A 15,656-nucleotide genomic window follows, 5' to 3' on the forward strand; every position below is an offset into this window, starting at 1 on the left:
TCAGTCTCCCCCTTTTGATCAACAAGGCTTCGAGAGCAGATCTGACCCTCCCTGCTGCAGTGAAACCAGTCCAGTTCTCCCATCAAGTCTGTGGGACCCCCGGGCTGGGGAGCAGCATCCCCCTGGGACACAGCAGGGGCTGCTGGGGTTTGTCCACACCAGTGTTGTCACTGCTCTCTGCCCAGCTGGTCTTGCCACCCTGCTCTGTCACTGAGAGGTCAGGACTGTAACCCACGGCAAACGGGCACTGCTGGACCCCACCTGGCTCCAGCTCTCGGGGGATGTGCCAGGAACAGACTGTCCCTTCCCTGCCCACCTGCTCCGGCACAGGCAGCCCCTCAGGCAGGTGCAGAATGTGGGGTTAACCCTCTGAACCTCCATGCTGGGGATGCCCAGAGCCAGGAGCATCCTCAGGGACCTTTGCCTCCTCCCACTCCTGGGCAGCTGGGATCTGCCCTGTTTGGGGGAGAGGGGCTGTGTGGGGGGGGCCTCGACCCAAAAAGCAGAGAGAGGGAAGAACTGCAAAGTCTGCAATGGGAAACGTGTCCCAGAGCAGCGTCCCCAAGCCAGAGACGGGGACGGGAAAGACGGGGAGGGAAAGCTGGAACAAACCCCCCCCGGAACCAGCTGTGGCAGAGCACAGCCAGGCTCTGCCCCGCAGGCAGACGAGCACCCACCTCTCTCACGGACGAAATATGCCAGGTAGAGGTCGAGCTCCTTGACGGAGACGCTGATGTGGTGGGGCTGGACGCAGAGGATGGGGTTGGTGCACTGGCCGGACTTGACCAGGCGCTCGCCGTCGGTGCTCTCCAGCGGGATCCCTTTGAAGAGGATGACCATGACCAGGTCCAGCCGCCACACCTTGTCGGCCTGGCGCAGGCAGTCGATGCGGCGCATCTTGCCCTTCTGGTCGGGGTTGGAGAGGACGCAGCACGAGGGCTTCTTGCCCGTGATGGAGAGCACGAAGTCCTCGCGGCACTCGGGCCGGATGTCCTTGCGCAGCTTGGCCAGGAGGCGCGAGGCCCATTTCTGCTTCACCTCCGGCTTCTCGCTCAGCAGCTCGTCCTTCACCGCCCTCTCCTCATCCTTCGTCATCCTCTTCTCGTGCTTCTTGAAGTACTTGCGCTTGCGGGCCTGCAGGTTGAACCACGTGTAGGCAAAGGCCCTGACGTGGGGGAGCAGCGCCTCGATGAAGGGATGGAACTCATCCTGTGGGAGCAGAGGGACAGGGGGTCACTCCTGGTTGACCTCTCTCAACCACCTGGCATGGCCAGGGAGCCCTGGGGACCTGCCAGGCTCATCCCCGCTGGGCTGCACTCCGGTACAACCAGGAGGAAAACCTGTGGCAGAGGCATGTGCCCATCAGGGACAGGGACCCCCTCACCACACAGCAGGGTTATCCCTGTCCCAGGAGACTCCCATAAATCCCCCTGGCTGCAAATCTCCCACCAACAGCCTGTGGGGGGTGGTTGGGCCACACTGGAGCCGGCGGTGCCACGGAGGGACAGGCACCTGTACAAGGTTTGCCACCTTGGCAGCACCTGGGCCCGTGCCCCTTCCCAACCCCACGTACTGAGATCTGCTCTCCCCATGTGCAGAAATCCCTCCTGGAATCCCACCTGACATCGTGCCCACCGGAGCTGCTGTGCCAGCGTCGGGCGCTGCCAGTCTGCGAGAGCCCAGCGCCGGGTCCCCCACACCCCCAGCATGCCGGGTGCTCCCACTCGAGCTCTGGGTGCCTTGGACCTCTCCGCTCCCTCTGGACCAGCGGGAAACTCCCCCAGTTTGCCCCAGTTGCAGCCAGACCGGCGGCTGGCGCCCGGCCCGGCGCACAAGGCGTGCTCTGACTGCCTTTTTCCATTTGGCGAGCGCTGCTGGATGAGTCCGGCCCCAAAAAGAAAACAAGGAAAATGCATCCCCCTCCCTGGCCCCTCCTTCCCGCATCCCATTTTTTTTTTTTTTTCTTTTTTTCCAGTTTGGAAAAATCAGTGCTTCCTGGCTTGGGGGGGGTGGGACTCACAACACCCCCACAGGATGGAAAGGTGTTGGGAGCCTTCCTGGGGAGAAGCAGCACAGCTTGGAAAGCAGCAGGGAGAGGGTTGAGCATCCCCGTGCGTGGCCAGGGCGGTACCAAGATGGTCCTCGAGGGCAGGATTTAGCCCTCGGGGTCCCTCATGTTGGTGAGGACGAGGAAGGAGCCCAGCCAGAGTCTGCTGCAGGGTGCCAGGGCTGGGCAGGTGGTGGCTGGTGACAACTGCCACTGCTGTGCCACAGCACAGTCTGGGTTTGGGTCACCCTCCCAGCAGGGAGGGTGCCAAGGGCAGGCATTGCTCCGGGACCAGGAGGTGGCTGCGGGGAGGAGCTGGGAGAGGACAGAGCCCTGGCAGTGGGACGGGCTGAGCACCCCGGGGCCGGGGGCTGACCCCACTCCTCCCAGAGCAGTGATGCCATTTCCTGGCTGAAGCAGCCGTGTCCCAGGGCGACCCTGCCCGGAAGGAGAGGTGTCCCCTCCACAAAGCAGGCTCCCTGCAGCACTGGCCCCATACAGACCCCACTAATTCCCGCTCATCCTCAAGTCCAGCACAGATCCCATTAACCACAAACCTGCTCCCCCAGCACAAACCCTGCCGATGGCCAGCACGGTCTCGTGGCACAGCTCTGGGTGTACCCTGGACCAGCATCCCCCTCACAGACCTCACTGTGACCTGGCAAGACACCACAGCACAGACTCCACTGTCCTCTGAACCCAGCACAGATGCCATTAACTGCCAGCACCAGCCCCCAGCACAGCCCCACTAATCCCCCCAAAGTCCCTCCAAGCAAGGACCCTTCCCCCCAGCACAGTCCCTGTCACACAGAGGAGCACCAGCCCCTCTCTGGACCCAGAGCCGTGACCCCACAGATGTGGTCCCCCCCCCCCCCAATACCCCACAAGTGACTCGGGACTGTTCCCTTACCGGAGAACCTGTCAGACCCACAGAGACCCAACCCTGCCAGCAGACCCATCCTGACCTGGGCACCCGTCCCTGCCTGCGGGACTCATCCTGCCAGGAGAACCCGTCCCTGCCCGGAGGACCTGTCCCCGCCGGCTGCTCCCGGGGCGGTCACAGGGTCTGGTTCCCGGTTCCCTCCCCAGCAGCAGCCGCTAATTCAGTGCAGCTGGGCAAGGGCTGGGCATGTGTCTTAAATCAGGGAAGAAGGTCAAAGAAAAGTAAGACAGGAGCCGAAAAAAGCAGCAGTGAGTTCCAAAAACAATACTTGGCCGGGGCGGTGGGCGGCTGATCTTCCTTGGTGGCCGGTTATTCAGACGAGCCCGACAAATTGCTGCCATCCCCTGGCCCCGCCACCCTCCCCAGGCAACCGGCGGCAGGGTTGGCCACGGGGCCAGGGGGACACCGCGCCATTGTCCCCATCCCTGCCCTCCCGCTGGGCAGTGCCACCCCAGGCACCGCTGCAGGGAAGCAGGGCAGGAACCGAGCTATTCGGGTTGGGCAAGGCAGCACCCTTGGGTGCTGTTTGTGGTCACTGCAGGGGCCAGAGCGCGCTTGGTGCCCTGCCTTGGGACAGCAGGGACGAGCCCCAGTTTTGGTGCCCCCCCGGCCACGGTGCTGAGGAAGTTCAGATCTCATTTGGACCCGCATCTGAGACGCCCCCCAAAAACCCGCTGTGTGCAGAAGCCCCTGTGACCCTTGGTGCCCCCGGAGCCATCACAGCTCCCCCCCCGCCCCCTCCGCCTTCCCCGGGATTACGGCAGGCCGGGAGCTGCACCCAAAGCCAATCAGCCCCTCGCCAACTTTCCCTCCCGCCGGGCTTATCCCGCGCCGCGATGCCGCGGTTAAGCCGCTTTAGCAGAGCAGGCGAGGGCGGCCGGGGGGCACCGGGACAGCCACACGGGACGGCTGAGGGGACACGCTAAAGGACTCGGGGGCCGCCCCCATCCCTGCATCACCGGCACTGTGCAGCCAGCGAGCCCCTCACCCGGACACGCCATCCTGGCTCCACCTGGGAAGGCAGGGATGTCCAGCCCAGCCCCCCGATTCCCACCGGGTTCCCCCCATCCAGCAGCCGGAGCTCCGGCAAAGGGCTGGTTAAGTGTTTCTCCTGCTGTTTTTCCTTTGCGGGGCTGGGAAGCAGAGACGTGCTGCAATACCCCAGACGAGGCTGCTCCCGGGGCATTTCCGGATGGGAATCTGGCAGCAGAGCCTGTGCTTGGGCCTCATCCAGCCCAGGCTTGTAAAGCCCTGCAACCCAGGCAGGAGCACGCCTGCGTCGGGTGCTGCCGGCCCCGCTCCGGGCCCCCCTGCACCCCCCTTTCCAGGGGCTGCCGGAGCGCTCACTTCCCGTGCCAGCTGCTGCGAGGGGAAACTGAGGCATGGGTCAAGCCCGGCTCTGTCCTGTGGTGGAGCGGGGAGGGGAAGGAGGGATGTTCTGTGTGGAGCTGGGCATGCCACGGAGGATTAACTCCTCCGCAGCCCAGGGTTTGGCAGCGCCAGGGAGCGGGAATGGGCACAGCCGAGGCGCTGCCTCTCCCCGTGCTCCTGCCGCCGGCTCGGCCAGCACCGGCGCTCTGCACCCTGGGGACACGGGAGATGCTCTGTGCCACGCAGGGACACAGCACCAGGCACGGTTACCACAGCATGGGTTGGCCACCCTCCGAGCATCCTCCGCTCCGGCGCCTTGTCCAAACAGGTCGGGCTCAGTGAAACAGCCTGAATTTTCCAGTGAAAAAAAACGTTTCCTCAGGAAATTCCCGAGCAGTTTTCACGGGGGAAAGCGGGGGGGGGTTGGGGGGGGGCGGGGGCCGAGGGGTGGAGGAGGAGGAGGAAGGACGGGAGGGGTCAGACACCTCGGCCGTGCGTTTTGCTCGCCACCAGCACACACAGCCCCGGCTGCGGGGAGGAGCGGGATGCCATCCCCACCGCGGGCAGGGAGCGACGCGGGACGACCTCGCCGCATCCTAGCCCTGCAGGGACCACACAGGGCTTATTTTATGAAAGGATGCTCAGCCTCCCCGCCAGCAGCCACACACCTCCGAACCGCTGCCGGCTCCCACGGCCGCCGCTCCTGCCAGGTCCTGCTTCCCGTGGCCCGGCGAGCCCGGGCAGGGGCTGGCAAGTCGTGTGCTGGGCGCCGTGCCCCCATGGGAAGCCTTGGCGCGGCGGCGGCAGGGGGGAATGCGGCTACAGAGATTCCGGTAATCCTGAAAATCCCAAAATCTGAAAGGGGCTCAGCGGGGACTTGCTTTTCCCTCGCTGGAGCCCGCGGACGCCCTTGGCACAGACCGTGAAGCCTCCGGTAGCTGCTTATAACTGTTCTCCGAAGCGGCTCTGGGTAATAAGTTAACCTGGTAATGAGACCTGTTGCCGAGACAGATGCAAATGATTGGGAAGTGCTCATTAGAGGGGATGGAAGGAGGCACTTAGGCCCTGAAAGGCACCCAGCCCTTCCTGGGGCCGCCCTGCACCCTATTAGAGCCCATTTTACAATAATTGCTCCAGAGGAGGAAATCTATTTGGATTCATCATAAAGTATTTATTAACAAGAGCTTATTCATAATTTTTGCTGCTCGCCGGCGTGGCGGGGCCAGGCCGCTCCCCATCGGAACACGGCTTCCCCGGCCCAGGAGAGGGGCACTGATGCACTGGGGGAGCAGCGAGGGGGCAGCTGAAGCTCCCAGGGCAGGTACGAGCTGTGCTGGCCTTGCCTGTGCACACCTGGCCCCACGGCAGGGCTGCCCGTGGGGCAGAACACGCTGTCACAGCCACGTTCCCCCACAAGCGCCTGGCTCATCCAGCTTGCAAATCCCCTCCTGCAGCCCACGCTGGGGCACAGAAACCCAGTGCCCAGGGCACCTGGCTGCCACCCCTGCACAGGTGAAGGCAGGACACAGTGCAACCTCCCCACAGCTCCTCTCCCCAGAGCTTTCTGTGGCTTTTTTTTTTTTTTTTTTTTTTTTTTGCCCAGCAGAGCCAAGAGCATCCTCCAGCCAACATCCACGCATGGCTGGGGGCCGTGGGTGGGCTGGACTATGCCCACCTTGGGCTCTTGGGAGGGTGAGCAGAGATGGGGCAGAGAGGGGCTCCCACCCTTCAGTCACTGCCCTGATGCTCAGCCCCACTCGGGATCGGCCCAGGAGCAGCCCCCGGTGCTCACCACGCACGTGGGACCGCGGCGTTCCCCGCATCCCTCCCTGAGCAGCCCTGGGCTCCCCACACCTGGCGCTGCCCAAAAATGCCCCGCTGGGTCCTCCGAGCCACCCTGGAGCAGGCAGGTCCCTGCGGCCCCCGGGTGCCGGGCCGGTGCCCACCTGCCTGCGCCGACGTGCCGGGGCGGGAGCGGTGCCGGCGCTCGCCCTCGCAGGTGCTGCGGCTGCAAGCGGGGGCGCGGGGAGCGCGCCGTGGCCGCGGGTCACGGGAGGCCGCGGCGGCAGAGAACCTGCCAGTTGCTTTGGAAAACAGCAGAAAGAAAAGCAGCTCTCTTGGCAGCCCCGGGCTCGGGTGCCAGCGCTGCCTGGGCCCCCGCCAGCCAGCACAGCCCGCCCCGCAGACGGCGGCTGGGGGTGGCCCAGGTGGGATGGAGCCGGAGGGGGCTTCTCCCGCGGCACCGTACGTGCCCCGACACTGTGCCTAGCACCCCGCCTCTGGTCTGTCCCTGTGCATCCCCACCCCAGCAACAACTGGCACTGCTGGTCCCCGGGTTGGCTAAATGCACCCCAAACTGGGGAGCAGAGTGCCCAGCGTGCGGGGAAGGGGATGGCACCCAGCAGCAGCACAGCCAGCACTGATGGCTGGAGGAGCCAAGAGGGCGTTGGCAAGGGAAACCTGATGGTGGGAGAGTCTAGGGCCACTTGCTGCCTTCCTGCAGACTCACTTGAATCCCCCAGGTGCCTCAGTTTCCCCAGGTGCCGTCTCTGCGCATCCCCCTCGGGGTTTGGGAGTCAAAGGCTCAGCCGCTTCCCCAGGGTGACCCCACCTGCCCCCAGGATGAGGCGCTGCCTTTCCAGAAATAGGGAAAAGGAGACTTGTCACCTGCCAGGCAGGATGTGACTCCTGGGGTCTGGGAAGAGGCCTGGAAGCAGCATAGGGGAAGCACAGAGGGGACACAGCCCCATGGCCAAGGAGATGTCCCCTCACCCGGGGAAGCATCCCGTGGCCAGCAGCACCAGAGCCACGTGGCTTTCCAGCTGAAACCCCCCCGGGGCTCCAAGGAAGGGAAATGTTTCATGGAACTGGAAAAAAAAAAAGGCTTTGCCAGCAGGTCCCAGCACTGCCAGCTCCTCCACCCGGCCCTGCGTCAGTGTGGGGCCCCGGGGGTGGCCCCCCCAGCCCTGTTCCCAGCACATGGCGGGGACTGCGGTGCCTGAGACCCCAACCCAGATCCCAGGGTCCCAGCCTGGGAGCTGCCAGGCAGGGATGGGGACAGTTTGCACCCCCAGGAGCACAGAGGGAAACTGAGGCAGGACACGCAGCAGGGCCGACAGCACCACGTTCAGTGTGGGGAGGGGGCCCTGTCCTCAGCATGGAGTGAGCTGGGGCCAGGCAGGGCCCCCCCGGCCAAGCCCAGGGCTCTGAGCCCGGCTTTAGCCCCTGACGCAGGAGGTTTTATTTCCCTCCGAACATATTTTTAGCCCTGCCTGCTCTGTCCTGGCCTTTCTGAGGGGGATTAATTCACCCCTGTCATGCACCAGTAAAGGGGTGCAGAGAGAGGTCCCCATCTCCCTCCTGGGGGTGCCTGGAGGCATCCACGGGGGGGTGGCACGGGGGTATCTCTGCACTCCATGATGGGCAGTGGTGTGATGGGCTCACGGGGCTCACTCTGCCGCAAATCCATCCCCGGAGCAAGTCACCAGTTAAAAATAGCCCCAGCCTTTTGCTGGGGAGTCGGCGACCTTGCAGGAGGATCGGCTGCCCCCGGGGCCCTGGGGGTGAAGAGTTCATGGGCCCCCCTGCAGCCCCAGTGCCTCAGCAGTGCCATGGATGTGCCAAAGGCTCAGCCTCTGCTCCAGCATCTCACTGGCTCCCCAGGGGCTGGGAACAACCTGCCAGGACCCTCCACTGAGGGGTGGGGAAACCGAGGGTGGTAATGGGCTCTCCCAGAGAGCAAAGGGACATGAAGGTGTCCCCAGAGGGTCAGCCCCGAGCCTGGCTGGGTCCCACAGCCTGGGCGTGGAAGGATGGGACTGGTTTTATGGGGGGAAGGGGGGTGTTCATCCGCTTTCGGCAGCTCAGCAGAGCCTTCCTGGGGAGATTCAAAGGCTGAGCCTGGCCGGGTCCTATTTCGGGAGGGTTTTGGACGCCTCCCAAGCAGCAGAAGTGGGTGGGGGCTGACCTGCACAAAGGGACTCTGTTCGGAGCGCTGGGCTCTGGCGGTGCCCGGCGCGGAGGCTGGTGGCTGCGCTGGTCCCCTTGTCCCCCATGTGACGGGTCTGCACCCTGGGTTGGGACAGGGGGCAGGTGCCCCCCTCCTGTGCCGGGTGCTGACCCCCACCTGGGTGTAAACTGAGGCACAGGGAGACACTGTCCTTGCCTCCTGGGCCACCACTGCAACCGCTAAGTGACACTGCCATACCGCGGAGACGGCCGTGCCAACCTGCCTCGTGACGTGGGCTCCAACAGCCACCCGCCCTGGGCTACTTGCCCAGGCTGGCCCTGAGCCATCCCCCGGGGGAGTCCAAGGTCCCCGAGTTGGGCCAGGCACTCTGGGAGCCAATGCCCCAGTCACCATGGCGGAGCTGAAGCAGCACCACCGGCCCTGGGATCTGGGGGCCCTCCTGCACCACCTCACCTCTCCTCACTGCCCACCTCAGGCCCTGGGGAGCTCCAGAAAGCCCTGAGCTCCCTAGGGCGTGGTGCCACTACCAGCTCATGCACAATCCATGCTTCCCTCCACACGTGGAGTCAGGAGCACCCACGAGCACCAGGAACAGGGACCCCGGGATGGGGACTGGGGTCCTCACCACAGTGATGCTGGGCAAGCTCCAGCCAGCCAGCTTCTGTCCCTGTCCCTGTCCCTGTCCCCACAGGGGACACGGCAGTCACGGCTCAGCCCGGCACTGCTGCTGGCGACTCCCTCTCCAACCAATCCTCCACCGCAAGGCGAGGAAGCTGTGAGCGCGTCCCGGTTCCCTCCGGCGGTACCTCAGGATGCGATGCAGTCATCGTTAATGCATCTGGACTCATTTACGGGGATGAGAAAATGTTTCCAGGTTTCCCACAAAGTCCCATTAAGATCCCAGTCCCTACTCTATTTTTAGTGCCCTCATCAACAATGCCTTCCCCGGCCACCCCGGCGCTCCAGGGCCCCGTGGGGCTGGCGGGGTACCCTGGGCACGTGCTTGGCTTTGTGGGGAGCTGAGCTGCACCCAGACTGGGTGTCTGGAGGGGGCAAACTCTGGCCCTGCACTCCTCAACTCAGCAGCTTCACACCCAAGGGTGCACCCTGGGGGTGGGGATGCCCCGGCTTGGCTTTTGCTTGGGAGCAGTGGAAGAAGGAAACATGGTGGGAAGCAACGGCAAAAGCCACCCCAGGTCACCGCATCGTCCAGGGCTGCAGGAACCCTCGTCACTGAGGATGGAGAGAGCGTGGCACCAGGCGATGCTTGGTGGGGCTGAGCATCCCTGCAGGTGTAGGGTCACACCCTGCAGCACCAGACTGTCACCTGGTGATGGCCAGCAGCTGGCCCAGCCAACTCCCGCCTCAGCAATCCTCAGAGCCCCGGCAGGGCCTCCCTTAAGGCAGGGGGTGCCCACAGGGCTGTCGGTGGAGCTGGCAAGGGCGCGCGGGTCCTGCCCTCGGCCCTGCGCCCTCCAGGGCTATCTATAGCCATGACCTCAGCGGGAGCCGGGGCAGGACCCGGCCGCGCATCCTCCCTTCTTGGCAGGGCCACCGCCACAGCCCCCACCCGGCACAGAGCTGCCGCCAAGCCGAGGCTTTTATCCTGTACGTTCGCTAATCCGACGGGATTCGGTGTCAGGGGCTGCCCACGGGAGGCTCACAAAGGCCGTTTCCAGGGGTGCTCAGCCAAGCGATGGAGAACGCCAGCCGGGAAGGGCAGCCGGCGGTGCTGGGTGTCACCGCGTTAGGTGACAGGGTGTGACCCCAGGGGCTGGACGAGAGGGAATGTGGGTGACCCGGCTGCGAGGAGGTCGAGCAGGGGACGTCCCTGCGTAGGCAGAGGTGACTTGAGGACACCCCGCAGCTGCTCCCCGCAGGCGCCGGGGTCGCAGCCTCCCGCAGAGCCGGGGGTCGCGGGGAGGACCTGCTCGCTGCGCACCGGCTGCCCCGGGGGGAGCGGGGAAGGGGTGGCCCAGGGGAGGGGAATTTCCCCGGCTTTTTTCTCCAACAAACTCCTTGGCTTGTGCAATTAGAGAAATTTGTTTAACAAACTCCCGGGGGAGCGGAGCGGGAAGGTGGGGTGGCGCGGGGCCAGGGCGCTGCTCACACAGGCCCGCTCCCTCCCCGCCTGCGCCTTTGATCAGCGGCGCGCTGCGCCGGGGGACCGGGAGCCGTTCCCTGCGGCCACGGGGCCACGCTGTGCCACGGGGAGTGAGTGCCCCGGCCCCCGCGGCCACGCTGCCCGTGGCAACCCCCTGCCACGTGCCCCTTTCAACCGCTGCTTCACAGAGCCCTCCGCTCCATCATGCCCACCCCGCCGCCCTCATGCTCGCCAGGGTGGCACGACCCTGCCCCGCTCAGCCTTCCCACCCCCCGGGCCTCAGGTGCGCCCACGGCGCGCCCCGGTGTGCCCGTGTGCGCGGGGAAGGCAGGCGCGGGCTCGGGGCGCGCTCTCGCCCCGGCTCGCTCCCGGCTCCCTTTCTCATGCAATGCCATTTCCATCAAAAACCCTTTACTCGGCACTTTTCCCCTCATTGGTATTCACGCCGCGCTCTCGCTGTCCTGGCGCACAGGTTACTAAAGGAGATTTTGCGGCGCAGCGTGGCGGGGGTCACATTTCAGCCCGCGCCGTCTCGCTTTCCCAAATCGCTGGGCAGCAGCCAGGGGACGGCGGGAGGGGGTGCAGGATCCGGCACATCACAGCTCCCGCCAGGCAACCGTGGGACCGGGCCGGCCTCGTCGCCTGTCGCGGCGGGGCGAGGCGGGCTGGCGGTGGGGGCTCTGCAGCACGCTGATGGGTGGCTCCCCGGGGACAGCCAGCGGGTCACCGGCGCTCGCCGTCCTCCCGGCGGCCCCACGTGCCTGCACAGGGTGGGAAAAGCTGGAAAAGGGGGTCTGAGCGGGGGCGGGGCACATACTTGGTGCTGCCGCCACCCTCGCTGCCAGCGCCCGGATGAGCCCTGGGTGACATCCACACTGTCCCCAGTGGGACTGTGCCCCCAGGATGGCGTCCAGGGCCGAGGAGGGAGCAGCGGTGCCTCTCGTTTCGGGGCTGGTTTGGGGAAAGGGGAAATGTCTGGGTGGAAAATCAACATTTCTCTCTCATGGGCTTTTTCTTTTTTTTTTTCTTTCTTTTCCTTTGAAAGCAAAAATATTTCTTGGTTTTTCGTGATCAGAAACATGTTGGGGGTTTTTTTTGGACAACAGCCGGTCAAATACCGTTTCCCCGCGAAGGGAATGCAGGGGCCCTTTGCAAGGAGAGCGAAAGCCTTCTTAAAAAACAAGATAAAACCCCCAGGTTTTAAAAAAATCCACCTGGCTACAGACTTGAACAAGCTCCCAGGGAAGAGGGGTCAGCAGAAGGGCTGGATCCTGGCGTTCCCGTGCCAGGCAGCGCTGCCGGAGCGGTGGTGGTGGCGGGGAGGGCGATGCCCACGGCAGGCAGCCCAAAGCCCAGACCCGGGGATTTCGCCCAAAATGCTGCTCAGCACTGGCTGCTGGCCGGGGAAGGAGGATTAATGTGCTTTTAGAGCAGTGGCGAGTTAACCAAGAAATCAATCCTTGGCAGGGGCCGGCCCCAGGTCCCCCGGCGCGTGAGCGCTGCCGCACCTGAGCCGCGGGATCCTTTCCCAGCTCCTCTCCAGGACTTGGGAAGCTCCGGGCCTTGGCGGCCGGCGCAGGGCGTTGGGCCCCGGCCAAGCTGGCACAGCGCGCCCGGCCGCGGGGGATGCCTGCCCAGGGCCGACGTGACGGATGGCGAGCCCAGCCACCCGCCTGTGCGTGAGCCAGGCCCCGGGATGCCCGTGGGGACCCTGTGCATCCCCTCCCCGCAGCTGGCATGTCCCAGGGGTCTGTGCTGTCCCCTCCTCCAGGGTGAGGTCTCACGGTGCCCAGCTGCCAGGGCAGGGAGAGGGAGGCTGAGCTCAGGCTCTTGCCTGTGCCGGTTTGGTACATCCAAAGGCACTTTGGTACCCAAAACCCACAAGGGTTTGGCCACCGTGAGGCTCTGCCCCTCTCAGACTTGGCTCCCAGCTGTGCTGTGGGGACGTCACCGGTGATGCCACATGACTCTGGCAGGGCTCAGCACCCACTGATGCCCTCGCTGCTCCCATCGCCTTCGCCACCCTGCCCCAACCTGCCCGGCACACCCCAAGGTGCTGTGAGAGAAATCCTCTCCCCATGGGTCCCCAAGGAGCAAATCCCTGCTGCCCCAGGGCCCTGCCTGCACCTCCCAGCTTGGGTGAAAGGACTGGGGGGGGACAGGAGTCCCCCCCCCACTTCCCCTGAGCCGTCAGCCCCCTTGGAGGCGCTCAGTGCTGGCACTGCCATCCCTGCGCAGAGGAGCCACAGCACGGCCGGGGGTGGCAGGCACTGTGCCAGGCTCACAGGGAGGGACTGCACCTCCCCCACAGCTCTCCTTCTTCCCCTCCACTGTGGGACCCTGGGGACGCTCCCCATCACCGCCACCATCCCCATCCCTGCCACCTGGGGCTTGCCTTGTCCCTAGGACAGGTGCAGGCACAACAGGAGTCACAGGGGGAGACAATGGGCATCCCTTGGGCTGCGGGGAAGTGTCCAGGGGCCAGGCAAAGGGACGGCTGGCACAGGCAGCACTGGGCAAAGAAAGCTGGTGAGCAGACAGGGCAAGTTGTTCTTGTCCCTGTGGTCATTCCTAGAGAGCCCTGCCTCCACCACCCCCAAAGGCAGGAGACACTGTTTCCCCTTTCCCTGTAAGTACCAAACCCCCATGCAGGCCCCTCCCTGCTGTGCACAGCCCGGGGTCAGGATGGATCCCTTGGTGCCACTGCGGCACTTCACCCCGGGCTCTTGAGCTGCCTGGGCCGGGGCTGCCCAGGGCTCCTGGGAGAGCTGCCTTTCCCGCTCTTTGCTGTGCCTGGATAAGGAGAGCATGTCTGGCTGGTCTGGCCCTCACCACAGCTCCTCTGCCACCGAGCCTTGCCACGCCGGCACTGCCCCGGCCACGCCGGCCACGCCGCAGCCACCCCTGCAAAGGGGGGAAAACCGCCGGGTCAAAACAGGACCAGGCTACAGCTGCCAGCATCCACCCCCAGCCCACCCAGGCTCAGGGGAATAGGAAAGCACCAAAGGGAGCTGTTCCCAGTGGCTCCAGGAGCTCCGGGCAGCGCGCTGGGCCCTGGCAGCTGGGCTTTGTTCAGCAAAGCTGCAGAGGCGCGCACACGCCCGCAGCGCCGGGCACGCGGTGGGATCGCTCCCTGCCCCGGCACGGAGCGAACCGCGGGCACGAGGGACCTCAGCAACAGTCAGGGAGGGAACCGTGGGCAGGGCAGGGCTGCCCAGGAAGGGGAGGAATCGGCGGGCACCTCAGAGAAGGGCGGCTGATTTACTGCGCGAGGCCCCAGCCAAGTTCAAGGTGATGCGGGGGAGAGCGGCACAGTGCGAGCGCCGGCCACCGGCCCCTCGTGCAGCTGGGCCTGTCCCCCCCCCCCCCCCCCCCCCCCCCCCCCCCCCCCCCCCCCCCCCCCCCCGTGTCCAGCCCTCCGATCTGGCCTCATAAACCTCACTGAAAACAGGATCTGTTTTTCCTGGGCGAGGATTTAAGACGGGATCAGGCAGAAGCAGCGAGCGGCGGGGCAGGGCTCGCCAGGGCAGGCGGGCACGGCGGGCGCCGCGGGGAAAGCGAGGATCTCCCGAAGGTTGCGTTTAAAGAACAGCCTCATTGTTTTTCCCAAACAATACTCAGCAGATGGGAGAATTGAAAGTGTGTTGCAACCTTCCCTCTCTTCCCCCGCCGTGCCCGGCTTGCTGCTCCCATCCTTTGGCAGCCGATCTGAGCTCCCGGCTGGAAACCAGTTCGCCAGAGCTACTGGTGGAGGGGGTGAACACCGGCGCTGAAAAGCCCCGGCACTTTTGGGAAGGGGGTTTGCCAAAGGATGCCCGACGAGATGTGCCCAGCGGGCAGCTCCCTGCTCCAGCCACAGGCCCACAGCAGCGGTGGCAGCCGGGTGATGGGGCGAGCCCGGCAGCGGCTGAGGAGAGGTGGGATTCCCTTGGATCCCTGGAGATGTGGCTGTGACCACGCCACGTGGCCACAATGCCTCTGGCAGCCCAGCTCCGTCCCCTGGGCCCCACGCTGCGCCTGTTTGCTGGTACTGAGGTTTGTGCCAGGCTGGCTTAGCCGGGTGCTCCCCGACACCCCTCGGATTGGGAGCCACCGAATACATCACACACGGGGGGGTCTGTGCCTGGCTGCCGGCTCTCAGTTGGGTGCATCGCCTCTGCCATCCCAAAATCAGCCTCTGCGCCCCCTGCGTGGGGTCTGGGAGAGGGGAGAGGGTCTCTGGCCAGACACCAGCAGAATGCACAGCTCCCACCATTCCATCTGCCTCGGAGGCTGGTGCCCATCTCACCTCATTCCCGTCCTGTGGGTACCAGGGTGGGGGTCTCAAGGCACGCTGCGGGTACTGCCAGGTGCCAGGTACGAGCCAGAGGTTTGTAAGAGCATCGCCAGTCACCAAATTGGCACATTTCCCCCCTCCACGAGAGCATCCCAAATCTCCCACCGTTGCAGATCCAGGAGCCAGGGATAACTGTTACGACTCTGGAAATCCCTTCGGCTCCTCAGCAGCAGCTCCCAAGGGACACACGTGCGGGTCCCTGGCAGGTGCTCAGCTCCAGGGTTATTTTGGAGCCCTGGCAGCCGGACTCCCCCCCCTGCTTCCCCGTGGGCAGGGTGAGGCCTCGTGCGTGGCGGCGGTTCCGGTGCTGCTTCCCTGCTAATCCGGGCAGCTCCCTCTTGACTTCCCGGCCTGTCCCCGAGGGGGGATAGAGGTGAGCCGGGCAAGTGAGAGGAAGTGTCCGAGCAGGGACACTGAGCCGGGGAGGCCACAAAGCCACCCTCTTGCCTGCCGGGAGACGCAGCCGAGGCCGCAGCCAGGAGCGTGTCACGGGCAATGCCTTGGCCAGGGAAGGCTATTTCGGTGCCACGGGGCTCTCCAGCTTGGACCTGCTCCGGCCGGGAAGGACGGCTGGCTGAGGGCACGCCGGGGTCCCCGTGGCCGTGCTGGGCTCGAGGGGCTGGCAGTGGTGGCGGTGGGGAGATGCACAAAGGCTAAGGCAGGGCGGCTCCCGCGCACGTTCCAATGTATCCACATCACCATCCGCAGCTCCCGAGCCCGGGCGAGCCTGCCCGCCACGCGGGTGGGATGGGAACGGGAATGGGAGCGGGAATGGCTGGGCTGGCCCTGGGGGATGAGGTCTGGTCCCATCCGAGCCGGGCTGGGAGCTGAGGCTATGCCAGGGCAAAAGGGAGGACATTGGAGCCTTCCCCGTGCCAAGGCAGC

At 65.3% G+C, this 15,656-nt stretch overlaps 1 protein-coding gene across 3 annotated transcripts in view; it reads right to left on the reverse strand.

Annotated features, from left to right (window-relative positions):
- The window catches only part of NFIC (nuclear factor I C), a 40,655-nt gene that overhangs the window by 19,006 nt on the left and 5,993 nt on the right, over window positions 1–15,656 (reverse strand). For all 3 annotated transcript variants that reach the window (XM_027908032.1, XM_027908034.1, XM_027908033.1), the window contains exon 2: window positions 678–1,209. In XM_027908032.1, the coding sequence (XP_027763833.1) occupies window positions 678–1,209 (532 nt within the window). The remainder of the gene's footprint in view (window positions 1–677; window positions 1,210–15,656) is intronic.

Source organism: Empidonax traillii, unplaced genomic scaffold, assembly GCF_003031625.1.
Source record: "Empidonax traillii isolate 1590-97213 ecotype Southwest subspecies unplaced genomic scaffold, ASM303162v1 scaffold1602:size438507, whole genome shotgun sequence".
NCBI classification, from domain to species: Eukaryota; Metazoa; Chordata; class Aves; order Passeriformes; family Tyrannidae; genus Empidonax; species Empidonax traillii.